This window comes from Calonectris borealis, chromosome 5 (genome assembly GCF_964195595.1).
Source record: "Calonectris borealis chromosome 5, bCalBor7.hap1.2, whole genome shotgun sequence".
NCBI lineage: Eukaryota > Metazoa > Chordata > Aves > Procellariiformes > Procellariidae > Calonectris > Calonectris borealis.
In genome coordinates, this window is record NC_134316.1 from 46,864,464 (window position 1) to 46,877,821 (window position 13,358).

The following is a 13,358-nucleotide window of genomic DNA, read 5'->3' on the forward strand; positions in this document are numbered from 1 at the left end:
GCCACGGAGGAGCAGAACTGCTGGGAAAATTTAGTGCATGCCTTCATTTGAATTATAGTAGAGTGAAGTGAAATGCCAAAATGATTATTCTAGTGCTACACGTTACACAAGACTGCTTTTACACATCTTCAAACAATTAAAAGCAGGGATGTCGGGAACTTTTTTGAAAGAGGTCAACCTTTTTGGTGCTCATGTCATGCAGTTCTTAATATTTTAAAAGGAAGTTCTCAGATTGAAATCTACATCAGCACGGAGTTACGGTGGAGAACACAACGCTCATCTGAGGTAGAAGACTTCACCCCAAAAATCTGTCACTACAAGCCTAGAAAATTAATGTTTAAAAAGGATATTAAGATGTAAGATAGAAGAAATAAGACATCGTAATGGTTAGGACCTAACAACTGTAACTCTGAAGTGACACCATGGGAGGGAAAACGTTTTGGCTTCCCCCGTGTTAGTTTTCTTTCTGCTTATCGGCTCAAATTAAATGAAACCAAAGATGCTACCTACTAGTAACACCTAGTAGGTCCCAAATTAAATGAAACCAAAGATGCTAGTAATACTAGTAAATAGCATCTTCGGTTTCATTTAATTTGGGACATACTGTTAGCATCTTTGCAATGTTAGGGGAATAAACTCTGGCTGGGATAGCTCAGACCCTCCTCTTTCAAAAAACTACATTTAATCCTAAAATTTTGGCAGGACGCCCTATCTCTTGCAGACTTTAGCCACCCCAAAATACTTTCTGAAAAGTTGGTATAAGCAAAGGTCTCAGCATTTTTCCCACTTGCCCCACGTTTGTGATGGCCCTGCTGGCACCTCCTCAGGCGTGGGTGCCTTCAGCGCTGCCGCGGCCCAGCAGAAAAGAGGTGGTTTGGGGTGCTCTCACGTGAAAGGTGCTTGTGGGCTGCAGGCTAAGAAAAATCTACAGAAAGGCAGAGTCACCCTTGTCAGGTGTTGTTCTAGTTTCTCCTTAGTGCTGTTACACTGCTGTTTAACGAATCTCACTGACACTGCTGCCCTCCATTGGGGTGTCAGAAGCTGTTAACCTCGGTTAAGGCTGGAAAACCAGTAGGAGATGCTGCTGCTCAAATCCAGGCCACATACAGGGAGAGCTGGGAGCTAGGTGCACAGATGCATTTTACTGGGAAAAACATAAATGCATCCTTGACATACTGTTTTGGTGGAGCTTCATTTATGGAGGGATAGAAGGGAGTGTTTAGGGAAGATGGTAATGAAATGATGGAGAGCCAGCAAAGCACTTGCTACACTGACCTCAAGGGAAAAAAAAACCTCAGACTTAAAAGGAAAAAGGAGTTCTCCCAGCTGAACACTGGAAGGGGGAAAAGGCTACGTGGAACATTGAGCAAGGGAACATTTACAGTTTGATTTTTATCACATTCAGCAAAACATGTATATTCTCCGCAGGTACCCACGACCGCACAGTATCATCAGTGCCTCCACGTGGTGGAAACAAACCTCCACTGACAAGCTGCTCTGGTGAAAAGGAAGTAACAGTATTTTGCCAAGTGCCCCTGGGTAGAGGTGAGCTTGCAGAACAGAAGTCTCTCTGGAGCTGCTCGGAGCCGCTGGCGGGGTCAGGAAACCTGTGCCCCCTCTTCCCTGCCGAACCCATGGCTGCTGTCACTAGCAAAGCTGCCCCGATGGGGAATTAGAACCCTTTTTGCTCTTCCCAGACAAGGAAGTGGCATCCCACCAAATGCACTTAGGACAACCTGTGATAGACCTGGATATTCAGATTTCAGGGTTTCCCCTCATTTGCTCCAGCATGAATTGGGTTAAAACTTAAGTAACTTTAAGATAACTTAAGTATATTCCAACAGCAAACTCACCACGCAGAGAGTAATGAGTTCTGGCCAGTTTTAATCACGAACTCAATCAACGTTAGGTTCCCAGGCAGGCACATTAACCTCCTCCTTACAAAAATGCAGACAGTATTACTGTCAGAGATCATCTTCCCCTCATGCATTTCCTCTAGCACACAGGATGCCTCTAGGAGCGGTCACTGATATTTGGAAGTACCTCTCTGGGGATGTTGCGTGGGTTTTAACTCCAGAGGAGCCCCAGTTGTGGATCTGCAAATTCACACCTCAGCCCAGGTCAATCTGCAAGTGCAAGACTGTACAGCTATTTCTTTAAAAACACGTGTGATGTTGTAAACTATGTGAACAGTGGGCACTTAATGATCACCCCACAAAGACATCAGGTGACTCCACTTCTCTTGGCCTCTAAGATGGAAGCATATAACCACTTCAGAGCCCTGGGGAAAATTTGTTTACAAGGGTCACAGTCCTGCAGTACTTTAGGATCCCTTTGCTCTGCTTAAATTTCAGTCTGTAATGCATAAGAACATTTGCTCCCCTTGCTGCAAGGTTACAGAGACCAGTTTATGAAGTTCAACAAAATGACTTGTGCATAGACTGGTGGCTTTTACTCCCCCTGAACACATGGGCAGCCACAGTAACCCTGATTTTTAAAAAATTTTTATTTTTAAAAGGTCCTGTAAAGTTGAAACAGCAGCTCAGTACTTAAAAGATCTACTGATCTAAGTTGGTCCTGCTTTGAGCAGGCCATTGGAGCGCCTGACCAGAGCTCCCTTCCAAGCTCTATTACTGTATGAAGAAGATTAAATCGCAGACATCTCCATTATAAGGAGACACAGGAAGAAATAAAAGAGAGTCTTGCTCCCCATGAGACCTCTTTGTTACTATGTTTGGAGGGGAAAAGCGGCAGAGGGGACGGCAAAGGAGAAAGAAGTGATGAAGTCTTGCACCAGCCTTTTCACATGGGCTGAGACAAAGGATGAATTTGAACTGTGCCAAAAGCCTGCGAACACGTAAGAAGGGATACAGACTATAAATGCCAAAACTATCCTGGAAACGCCACACATGAGACACTTCAACAATTCAGTTAGGCACCACGAGTTTGCTGGTGCTTCCTATCCTGCATCTCAGTCTGGGTCAAGAGATAGACAACACAGAGGGATGTTTCCTGGACTTTCTGAATTACTTTCATTTTTTGGTCAGATCCATTTCTTTAAAGGTCCCCAACAACTGAATAACAGAATTTCCTCAGAAGTAACCAGAAACAACAGCTGGTTCTGTGCAATCCATCAGAAGCCTCAAGAACTCCCACCAGCAGCAGTTTATGGTTTGTGTCTGAGAAAGCACCAATTTTGCTTGAGGTTTGCTGCGATCCGTGGTAATCGGTCACCCTGAGCCCCCAGAAAAATAAAAACAGAGGAAGAGGTTTGTACACATCCCTACAGGTCAAAGCCACGGAGTTTCATAAAGTGTTGGAAACAACAGTGCTTTACTCTGGACAGAGGTGAAGGGTGTATTATTCTTGTGGCAGCGGCCAGCTTAGGAGAACATGCTCCCAGCATCAGGAGCGTGTCTTGACTGACTGATGAAGAGGGAAAGGGCAGGAGGATGTTACCATTGCCATGCCATCTGCTACGCTTCGTACTCCTTCCTCCCTGTCATCCACTGCCTGGGTAAACAGCCATTTGAAATTAAACCAGCAAGTGCTGCCGTGTACACATTGTCCTCAGCGGGAACATGAAAATGGACTCAGATGTGGTAGTCAAACAACAAAAACAACAGCCAGATCTACAAGAAGAGAGAGGAGTCAGACCAAGCTGCCCTCCCCGTGCCATACCCACCTACCCAAAGGGTGAGTAGATCTGCTTTGCAAAGCACTCCATCTGTGAGTGATGGCAAAGAGCACCATCTGAAAAACAAAAAGAGCGCTGTCTACAGCGTCCTGGAAGTACGGTTTCTGTGGGTAATCCCCGTGACAGGTAATGTGCTAGCACAGGATATCAAGTGCACCTCTGTTTGAAAGCTGCTAACAAAAAAACCCAAGGCTTTTGAGGACTACTAGCTCCACTTGAACTGTCAGTCAGGCTCTACATAATACTGCTATTAGAAGCAATTTTCAAGAGTGAAAACAGAAAGATGAGTAAGACTGGTACAGCCTGCACGGGTCCTTTGATATATCCTTACCCAGAAGAGTTGCAGAGATCATCTTTCCACAAAACTGTAACCTCCTCGTCCTTCATGGCTGTACAGAATGGCCCAGACTATGGCAAATACAAGTTTAGGCAAGAACATTCTGTTCTTTGGCACTGGGATCATGAGTAGTGCCCATTTAAATCCAGACATGAAGGTTATGTTCATGGCACTAGGAAGAAGAGTTCATATGATTTTTGCTTTCCAAAACTTGCTTTCCCCCAGTTTCACTGTCATCCAGATCACATAAAGATCCAGATCTACGCAGAAAAACCTCACTCTGATTTTTGAACTTTGCAGTCTTTACTTCAAGATATATGTCCCCCTACCTATCTGTCCACTGTACCACTGCTTCTTTTTGGAGTGACAACTCGAGCTTCAGCCCAGGTCTAGCATTTTCTTTCATCCAGTTGTGTACAAGGGTAACAGCTAGAATTCTTACAGAAAAAGGAGATCCTTTGCTGAACTTTATGAACATAAGTGTCAAAACAGCTGCTATCCATGTGAAGACTCAAATAGAGCAAAAGTGGTGCAGCCAGCTTTGACCAGCTAGGTTAGTCTTGCATCTATCTGTACTTCATGCTCTCTCTTCCCTTAGTGAGTGACCACTGAAAATCCTAGGCATCCAGGCCAATGAGCCAGTTAATTCCCATGCTGCTTTATTCTTGTATGAAATGCCTTTTTGACAACAAGCGTTTCCAAAATTCACTCCTGAAAGCAGGACTGGTGCTAATGAGGGACGGGCCACAGCATGCAGCTATGTCCCATTCTGGTGACTCACCGTACGCACGAGGCACTCCAGTGCCTGCGCCTCAGGAGGCTGCAAGAGTGACCTACATTTTGCAGATATATGCCAATACTTGAAGCACTGCATCACGGTTAAACATGTTCCCTTACTGCTGCAGTTAACAAACCAGAGCCAGCTCCACTCCTGGTTCAGTAATGACCGGTATTTGGGTTCTGCTCTGTTGAGACCCGGGGCCGGCAGAGGGAGCGCAAGCACATGCGTGATTTCTGCGTTCGGAGCTGCAGCAACTCACTCCACGTTTGTCCTAGCACAGTAAAGCCGACACTACCAATGACAGCCACCACAGACAACTGTTTCAAGTGAAGTCCCAGAAAGGAAAAAAAAAAAAAGCACCTCTTTCGATGCCTGTCAAATGGGCAAGGACAAAAAACAAAAAACCCCAAACAGAGTAAAATGTTACCTTGGGGATAATGCAAAGCATTTTGCAAATATTTGAACATAAAGTAAAAAAAAAAAAAACCACAAAACAACGGAGCGAGACCTGTCAGCGTTTGTAAGAGTGGATAAATAAGATCATCTTTATCGTTTGTCCTCATTCCAGAAAATAGCCATCCGCCGTACACACATCCTTGTTTTAGTCCCTTTCATTGAATCTGACTCCAAAGGATTTCATCACAATAAATACTGCAAGAGCACAAGCTCACCCTTTACAGAAGGGGTTGTGGCATTTTGGTTTGTTTTTCTGTCACACAAAATAACAAGGAGTGTTCCATGGCCTCTCTCTGGAAGACAGAGCCCCAAAAGGGAAGGCAGAAGAGAACTGGACTCACCTCATCCAGTTTGATTTGGTTTCATCCGTCCCATCGATGGATTTGTAGCGGTTGTTCTTATCAACGATCTGCGGAACAAGAGAACAGATGCAGCACGTCAACTAGCTGGTCCAGACAGAAGAAGGTCTACGACTCTCAAATCACTGCTTCAGTTCCAGCCTTAAGTCAGGACATGAAACTCTGCGCCAGCTCTCCTAGTACTACAGGCTGCTGCCCTGGATATGTGGGTAGAGGCTGCTCTGAACTGAGTAAGAGGCGTTTTCCTACGTACAAATGTCCGTAACACAGAACTATGGATGCAGCTGACAAAATTGTTAACAGTCCTGAGACAGAAAAGATTAACTTTCCTTTCAGGACAGGACTGAGACACACGTTTATTTTACAGACAGAAAAGCGTGAGCAGCATTTCATATCAGCAGTTCTCAATTTTTTTGCCACCTATAACTCAAGTTCCACATCTCATTTCTGATAATAATTAATGTCCGTCGACCTAGTGACATCTCTATCTCATAGACTAACCGAGGCCTGTAGTACTAGGGTAGAAAAATACGGGTTTTGCTACTGGAGTCTGCATGTAGATCAGTTCCTGATGGACTGGACCTCTGTCCTGGCCTCTTGGGCCACCTGCTCTGCTCAAGCGGGCTGGGAGGCCGTGCTGCAGGCCCATGAGAGAGCTCTGCAATCTCTAGATACATCCTTCCTCTGTCCTCAAAATGATGACCAGGGCAGAGAAAGGTACTGGAGGAGCCCTCGAGGTTGAGTGGGGATGGAAAAACATGGCAAGGGGGAGAGGAGAAGCAAGCTCTGCTTCCTACAGCTGTGAACTGAACTCGGGTGCCATGGCACCTGGTCTCCTTTCACGTACCTATACCCTTAAGCTGCTAATAATTATGGCAGGTCAATGTTTGCCTATTGCCCATGTGGGTCAGCGGAAGATCTTCAGAGAAGGGGGAAGATGGTTAAGGTCTGGCTCCACAGTCCCCCAGCTCCGAGCTGCACGGCTGGGGCGTCACTTCGTTGGGGAGACACGTCACTCACCAGCCACGAGAAGAATCCTGCAGACTTGTCCTGGCTAGAGATCTGCCCCTCGTACGGCCCGAAGATGTGACCTTTGGGGATCACCTCGTTCATACAGCGCACGTCGTTCTCCCCGTTGGGCTCTTTCACCACCTCCATTCCAGGTGGGATGGTCAGCGCTGCCCGGTCAGGGATGCCAACGGGCACTGGGGTGTCAGACACGAACACCGGGGGGCCATGGTTCGGGCACTCATCCACAAAGTACTCCTGGCAGGACTCGCAGACTGCGGGTGCGAGGGGAGCAGGGGTTAGGTCAGGCAGACATGATGTCCGTACAGGCTCACGCAGCTCATAGGATGCACAGCGCTCAGGACAGCACGCCCCAGCTCCCCGTCCTCCCCCCGGCCTGGCCGAGCCCCTTCCCCAAAGCCTCCACACGCGTAGACGCTTCACTGGCTGCTCGCTTTTTTCGTCACACGTCTCTGCTTTTGTGCAACAGCTTTCCTCATCGGCTCTTTTCAGGAGAGCACGCAAATCTGTCCCTGACTTTCTTCTTCCCTGCCTCCCACCGCAAACCAGCAGGGAGCTGACTAGGAAAGACCGAAGTCTATCTAAGCAGCGGTGTTGCTTTTCCCTCACTCACAAGACACTTACACCAGAAATCCACTTGCTGAAAGCTCTTGGTCATGATCAAATCCCGTTTCCCTTTCAGTTTCTTGGGCTCCACCTCCATGGACTGCGGGTCGGGCCTTCCAGAGCTGAGGAGGGAGCAACGGAAAGATGACGTTAACCTACCAAGACGTTGGGACTGCACACGGAGAGGAGCAGAGGCAACAGGGTCTGAACAACTCTCCGAGTCCCCACACCTGCAGCAGAGAAATGACTCAACACGCCACCCAACCTGCCAAAAGCTGGTACCTGAGATGGCTTAAGGCTAAAGCCTGCAGCAGGTAGTGGCCTCAGCTAGAGCAACCTCCGCGCGTGGCACTCACCGGGCATGTCCCACAGCAGGCAGGAGAGGGGCAGAGGGGACTCCCCCCAGCAGGAAGGCCGCGCCGCGCCGCTGCGGCCCGGGGAACGCGCTGCTCAAAGGCAAGGCGCGACCCTCAACGCGCGCCGGCACCGCAAGGCCTGACGCGAACTAGCGCACGTAGCAGAGACGTGCCTAGCACAGGAGTAGGTGACCAGCCCTGCCGTACACCTCAAGGCAGACCTCGCCAGGGAGGGTTTTAATAACTTCCAGAGGTTCAAGCGTATCCCTCAAAATCAACTTTAAGCTGGGGGGGGAGTGGAGCGAAGGGGGTTAGAGTACATCGGACTGCAGCCCAGCCGCGTACCAAGGTTGTCCATACTCCTGGTCCCGGCGCGGAGAGCAGGCCTCTGTTTTTATTGTCACCATCTCCCCTAAGGAAGCCTGGGTCTGGATCAAACAGTCCTTCAAGTTTTCACTCATGTTCTGAAAAAGAATGAAGGAAGGGAGGAGGAAAATGAGTGGCCAGGAAATCACAACCTTCCTCCCCCAGGAACCACAGCCCTCCTCCCCCGGGCCAGGACGCAGCCAGCAGAGCAGGCTCCCTCGCGGCACCAAGAGCCGCCATCACGCACTGGGGCACCGACGCGTGCACGTAGGTGGAAACCCCCTCCCGCGCCAGGGAGGAAAGAGCCGTTCAGTTGCAGGTCAGGCGAAGAGCATGAGACACCACGGAGCAACCTGAGGCATGGGGAATCGGAAGTATGCTCCGCAGCGCCCGTTAAAAACGTTGCGCATGGAATTTAAGACCGATGGGTGGGATGTGTTATGGAAACACAGAGCACCACTACCTCAGAGCAAGTCTTTCAGGACAGAATGACATGAAAGAGGAACGCAGGTCGTGGCATGAACCAGGATCCGTCTACAAATATAACATATGCCAGTCTCCATCTGGGAACAGAGCATGGTGTACTACACCCCTGCAGATGGAGCCTTCCGTGTGCTCCGGACATCTCTGACAAACAGGTGAGCGCCTACAGCACCCTGCAGGACTCCATCAAAACTGCACAAGTCATGCTCTTGAGCTTGCTGCCCCTTGCGATGACCGCAGCTGAGCTACCACCACCCTGCTGGCACGCAAGCCGTTGTAGTGAAAATGCTTCTCCCTCAGCTCAATGCGAGAGCCAGGAGCCACTTAATGATGTCTAAGAACAGCAAGCTCCAAAACGGTAACACTTGCCCCTTCCCCCCATAATGGGATGGTGCTGGAGAGAAAATATCATCACTGGTAAGGCGAGTGATGATAATTCAGAATTGGTTTAATTAATATTAAGACTTTTGGAAGGGTTGCAAAGCTTCAGAGCATCCCAGCTTGAAACAAGGAATAAAGCAGAGTGCCGCTCATCTCTTCATTGCATTCGTCTTAAGACTTCCCCCAAGGCACACAAACTGGCTGCTCTCAGGCACCATACCAGATCGGCCAGACTTCACAGCTGCTCCCCACAAAGTCTCCCGTGATCCCACTTTCCACGTCTGCTTCCCGACGGCACGCTCCATTACACTGCATGCTCGCAGTGCCTGACGGAGGGGCCTCAGCAGCTGAGCGGACCCCTTCTGTCAGGGAAGCTGATGGAAGAGCCCGTCCCCATTGCGACTTGGCTCTGGGCATCCCGAAATTCACGTTCTGAGGTCACAAACCCCTGAAGACAGGAATTTTCTTACTCTACACGTGCTTGTACGGGACTGAGCACCATGGAAGCCTGGTCTGCGTTTGTGCCCTGTTTACAGCAAGAAGGAATGCTATTCCCAGCCTCTGCGGCTCCTCTTTGTGTCAGGGGACAAATGATTAGTTTTTTCAGCCCAACTTCTCACATGCCAATGTGCAGCCTGAAAGACCTTCATCGAGCCTGTATCAAGGAAGCACTAGTTTATACTCGTACAGTGCTCTGAAAGCAAAGCCTCCGCGTAAGTACAACCAGATACGTGCAAATATATGCACTTTTAAGGCTTTACAAGATGCCCAAAACAAGACACATTTTCTTCCAGAATTACCACAGCCACTCAGAAGGAAAGCAATATTAAGGGCAAGGAGGGGCTCATTATTCTGGCAGGCTGAGCCCCCGCACTCTCCGAAGCGAGAGGGAAGCTCTCCACTCCTGTCCCCACGCACCAGCCGGTGCTGCAGGCAGGGGCTATCTGCCTTACCCATAGGACAAGGAAAGGTCTTTCCTGAAAAGTCTGCAGTAAAGCAGCTCAGGAGGGGAAAAGCAAGCAGCTGGGGGAGGGGAAAAATGTTAAAAAACAAGAAGAGACGGGTGCTGCCCCAGAGCTGGTTAGCGGGCGCAGGAGAGGCGGATGCTGGCTACGGGGCAGATGCCCTCGGTCAGAAAACCCACCCGTTTAGGAAGCCTGGCGTACGAGACACCCGGAGTTTAAACACCCACAACCCCCAAGGCTTCAGTAGGAAGCAGACATCCGTCTCTGAAGAGACAATGGGTTTTCCTTTCCCACTTTTCCCTCATGGAGACTCCTCCGTTACGGAGCGAGAGAGACCCAGTGACGGCGCAGTCTGACCTCCTGCGCAAGGCAGGCCACCACGCTTCCTTCAGTGAACTCCTAGTAAAACTACAGCGTACCTCCAACAAGAAAAAAAAAAAAGGAGCTCCTCATGTTACTGTATGGCACATTTTGCAGCCCTCCCCTCTCATGGTCCTCCCTGAACTCCCTCCAACTTATCAGCAACATTCCTGCGCAGCACCGGCTGCAGCACTCCTGCGCTGACGGGAGCAGCGCCTTGCACCGAGGTAACACCCTCCCTGCCCCTGCTCAGGGTTTCCATGTTTGCGTCCAAGTACCGCCAGTACTTTCTGGCCACTGTGCCCAGTTGGGGTTTTGCGTTTGGTGAACCACTGTGCTGCCGTAAGAGCCCTAGCTCCTGCAACAGCTCCCAGGCCACCGCACACCCCCTCCGGCCCTCCTACCTGCTCTGCGACTAGGGGCCTGCTTTTAAGGCATTCACACAACTCCTTCTTGTCTCGCCCAGCATACACACGATCACACCTCCACCACTAACTTGTCTCTTTTCATTACTCGTGTCTTGCCCGGACTTTGTGTTGCCCACGAACATAATCCAGATTAACTTTGTGTTTTCTTCCAGGACACCGACAAACTTAGACTCATAGAATCATTTAGGCTGGAAAAGACCTTTAAGATCATCATCGAATCCAACCGTAAACCTAACACTGCCAAGTCCACCACTAAACCATGGCCCAAAGTGCCACATTTACATGTATTTTAAGTATCTCCAGGGATGGCGACCCAACCACTTCCCTGGGCAGCCTCTTCCGATGCTTGATAACCCTTTCAGTGAAGAAATTTTTCCTAATAGCCAATCTAAACCTCCCCTGGCACAATTTGAGGCCGTTTCTTCTCGTCCTATCACTTGTTACTTGGGAGAAGAGACCAACACCCACCCCTTGATTAGCATCAAGCCAAAAAAACAACTGCCAGCTGACACTACTAGAAATACACCATCAGCAACGGCTCTCCTTTTGTTGTCACACTGTGACATTTCATTTAGTCAGGTTTTCGTTTATTCATAGAATCATAGAATAGTTTGGAAGGGACCTTTAAAGGCCATCTAGTCCAACCCCCCTGCCGTGGGCAGGGACATCTTCAACTTGATCAGGTTGCTCAGAGCCCCGTCCACCTGATCTTGAATGTTCCCAGGATGGGTATCCACCACCTCTCTGGGCAACCTGTGCCAGCGTTTCACCACCCTCAGCGTAAAAAATTTCTTCCTTCTACCTAGTCTGAATCTCCCCTCTTTTAGTTTAAAGCCATTCCCCCTTGTCCTGTCACAACAGGCCCTGCTAAAAAGTCTGTCCCCATCTTTCTTATCAGCCCCTTTAAGTACTGAAAGGCTGCAATAAGGTCTCCCCGGAGCCTTCTCTTCTCCAGGCTGAACAACCCCAACTCTCTCAGCCTTTCTTCATAGGAGGGTTCCATCCCTCCGATCATTTTTGTGGCCTCCTCTGGAGCCGCTCCGACAGCGTGTGACACATTGAATCATTCTAGCTGCTTATTCCGATGACCTGTGGCACAACTTCAGTACACTGAACGTGCAAGACATACCACCACTCTAACTTTATCAACCAAAATTACAGCAACATCAGAAAATCACACCATGTTAGAAAAGACCTATTTTAAAAAAATCTGTACAGACTGATTATTACAATTAATACCCCCTTAAATCAAGACCAATCCAATCCCTACCAGCTATTACATTATTTTACTGGAAGCCAACATCAGACTGCAGGTAGCCTAGCATTCTTGTTTGCCCAGATTAGACTTGGTATTAGCTTAGTTGTTTATGACTAACACACAACATTTTTTTCTGTCTAACTCATTACGTGTACTTTTTTTGTTAAATTTAGAATTTATGGCCCAGAGAGCGCTGCTCAGCCAGCCCTTTTAAAACCCCTGGATGCAAGTTAGCCAGAACTGCAAACTTAAAAATGTACTGCTGTAGTAGCTGCTGTTTGGTAATTTCCCAAGCTACTGCTACAACAGAGAGCATTGCGCTGCTGCTGTAACTGGTACCATCACCTAGCTCTTCTGCTAGCTACAAGAGAGAAACATTTGACATTTCTCCAGTTCCAGGCATCAGTAGATGACTATGCTTTTAGGACCCTTTTAGCTTTTCATGTATTTAAAGCTGCTTTTAAGTTTTACTAATTTCACTGCCCATTAGTCTCTTTCTTGCCCTTTCTCCTCCCCCTCTAGTCTTCCACTAGACAAGAGTCTAGTTCATATTCTGCACTTCACTCCCTCCGCTTCATTGTTTGGGGTTTTTTTGGCAATTTTTATAGCTGTGTTTTTCTAACACCTAAATATGAAGATCCTCTGAAGATTTCAGATGATGTGGAGAAGCACCATGTAAGCATAAGCAGAGCAGGCTCCTTGGTTACTGCTGAAGGTATTCCCGGGGGGTGTTCGGCCTCCCAGGTGCGTGTCCCTGTGGCCATCAGGACCGTCAGTCCTCCCAGTATCAATGTGCACGTCAGAGAGGACAATCTCAAGGCGAGAGGGATGCTGTGAAGATCCAGGTGCCGTTTGCACACAACGTCAAGTCTTTTGTACAGCAAAGGCAGCGGTGGTATGAGGCACAACACCCCTCGGCAGGCCCAGGACACCAACGTGACTGCTACAAATGCCAAGAGGCATCCCCAGGTTCACAGGCAGTGCCACATAACCTCTCCCGTTCTCTTTACAAAGTAGGCAAGGTCCTGTCATGCTTCTGCATGACACATGTTAAGATCTGCAGTGGCTTTACCGTGTTGCTCACAATCAGGGAAGTAGAAAACACAAGAACTTCTGAGCTGTTAATCTCTAATGCAGGAAAAAACATCCAAATGGGGTTAAGCATGAACGAACCTGTGAATTCCTGTCCTCAAGCATGCCGCCTTTATCACTGCCGCTCCTGTAGTTATTAGTTAACAGCCACAGACTCTTATCTGCATGCATCAGCCTCCAAAACAGAGCTTTAATTTTACATTTTACTGGCACGTTTCCCAGATTGGGACATTCTTGCATGTGAAACAGCTGTATAAGAATCCATCCCCTCCTCAGCACACAGCTCCTTCACTCAGTTTCTCACTGCCAGCCTTCTGGAGGTCATCCCCTCTTCTTTTAAGAAAGATCTTGCACAGCTTGTACCCCATTTTAGTTTTAAAGTGCAGGCCCATGGTGAAAGATGG

The 13,358-nt window shown here is 48.5% G+C and overlaps 1 protein-coding gene across 1 annotated transcript in view; it reads right to left on the bottom strand.

Moving 5' to 3' along the window:
• The window catches only part of PRDM11 (PR/SET domain 11), a 49,908-nt gene that overhangs the window by 23,595 nt on the left and 12,955 nt on the right, over positions 1-13,358 (bottom strand). Inside the window, exons 2-5 of the mRNA XM_075152336.1 lie at positions 7,967-8,085; positions 7,284-7,387; positions 6,651-6,913; positions 5,613-5,680 (exon numbers count right to left, since the gene is read on the bottom strand). Coding sequence (XP_075008437.1) covers positions 5,613-5,680; positions 6,651-6,913; positions 7,284-7,387; positions 7,967-8,082 — 551 coding nt within the window. The 5' untranslated portion in view covers positions 8,083-8,085. The remainder of the gene's footprint in view (positions 1-5,612; positions 5,681-6,650; positions 6,914-7,283; positions 7,388-7,966; positions 8,086-13,358) is intronic.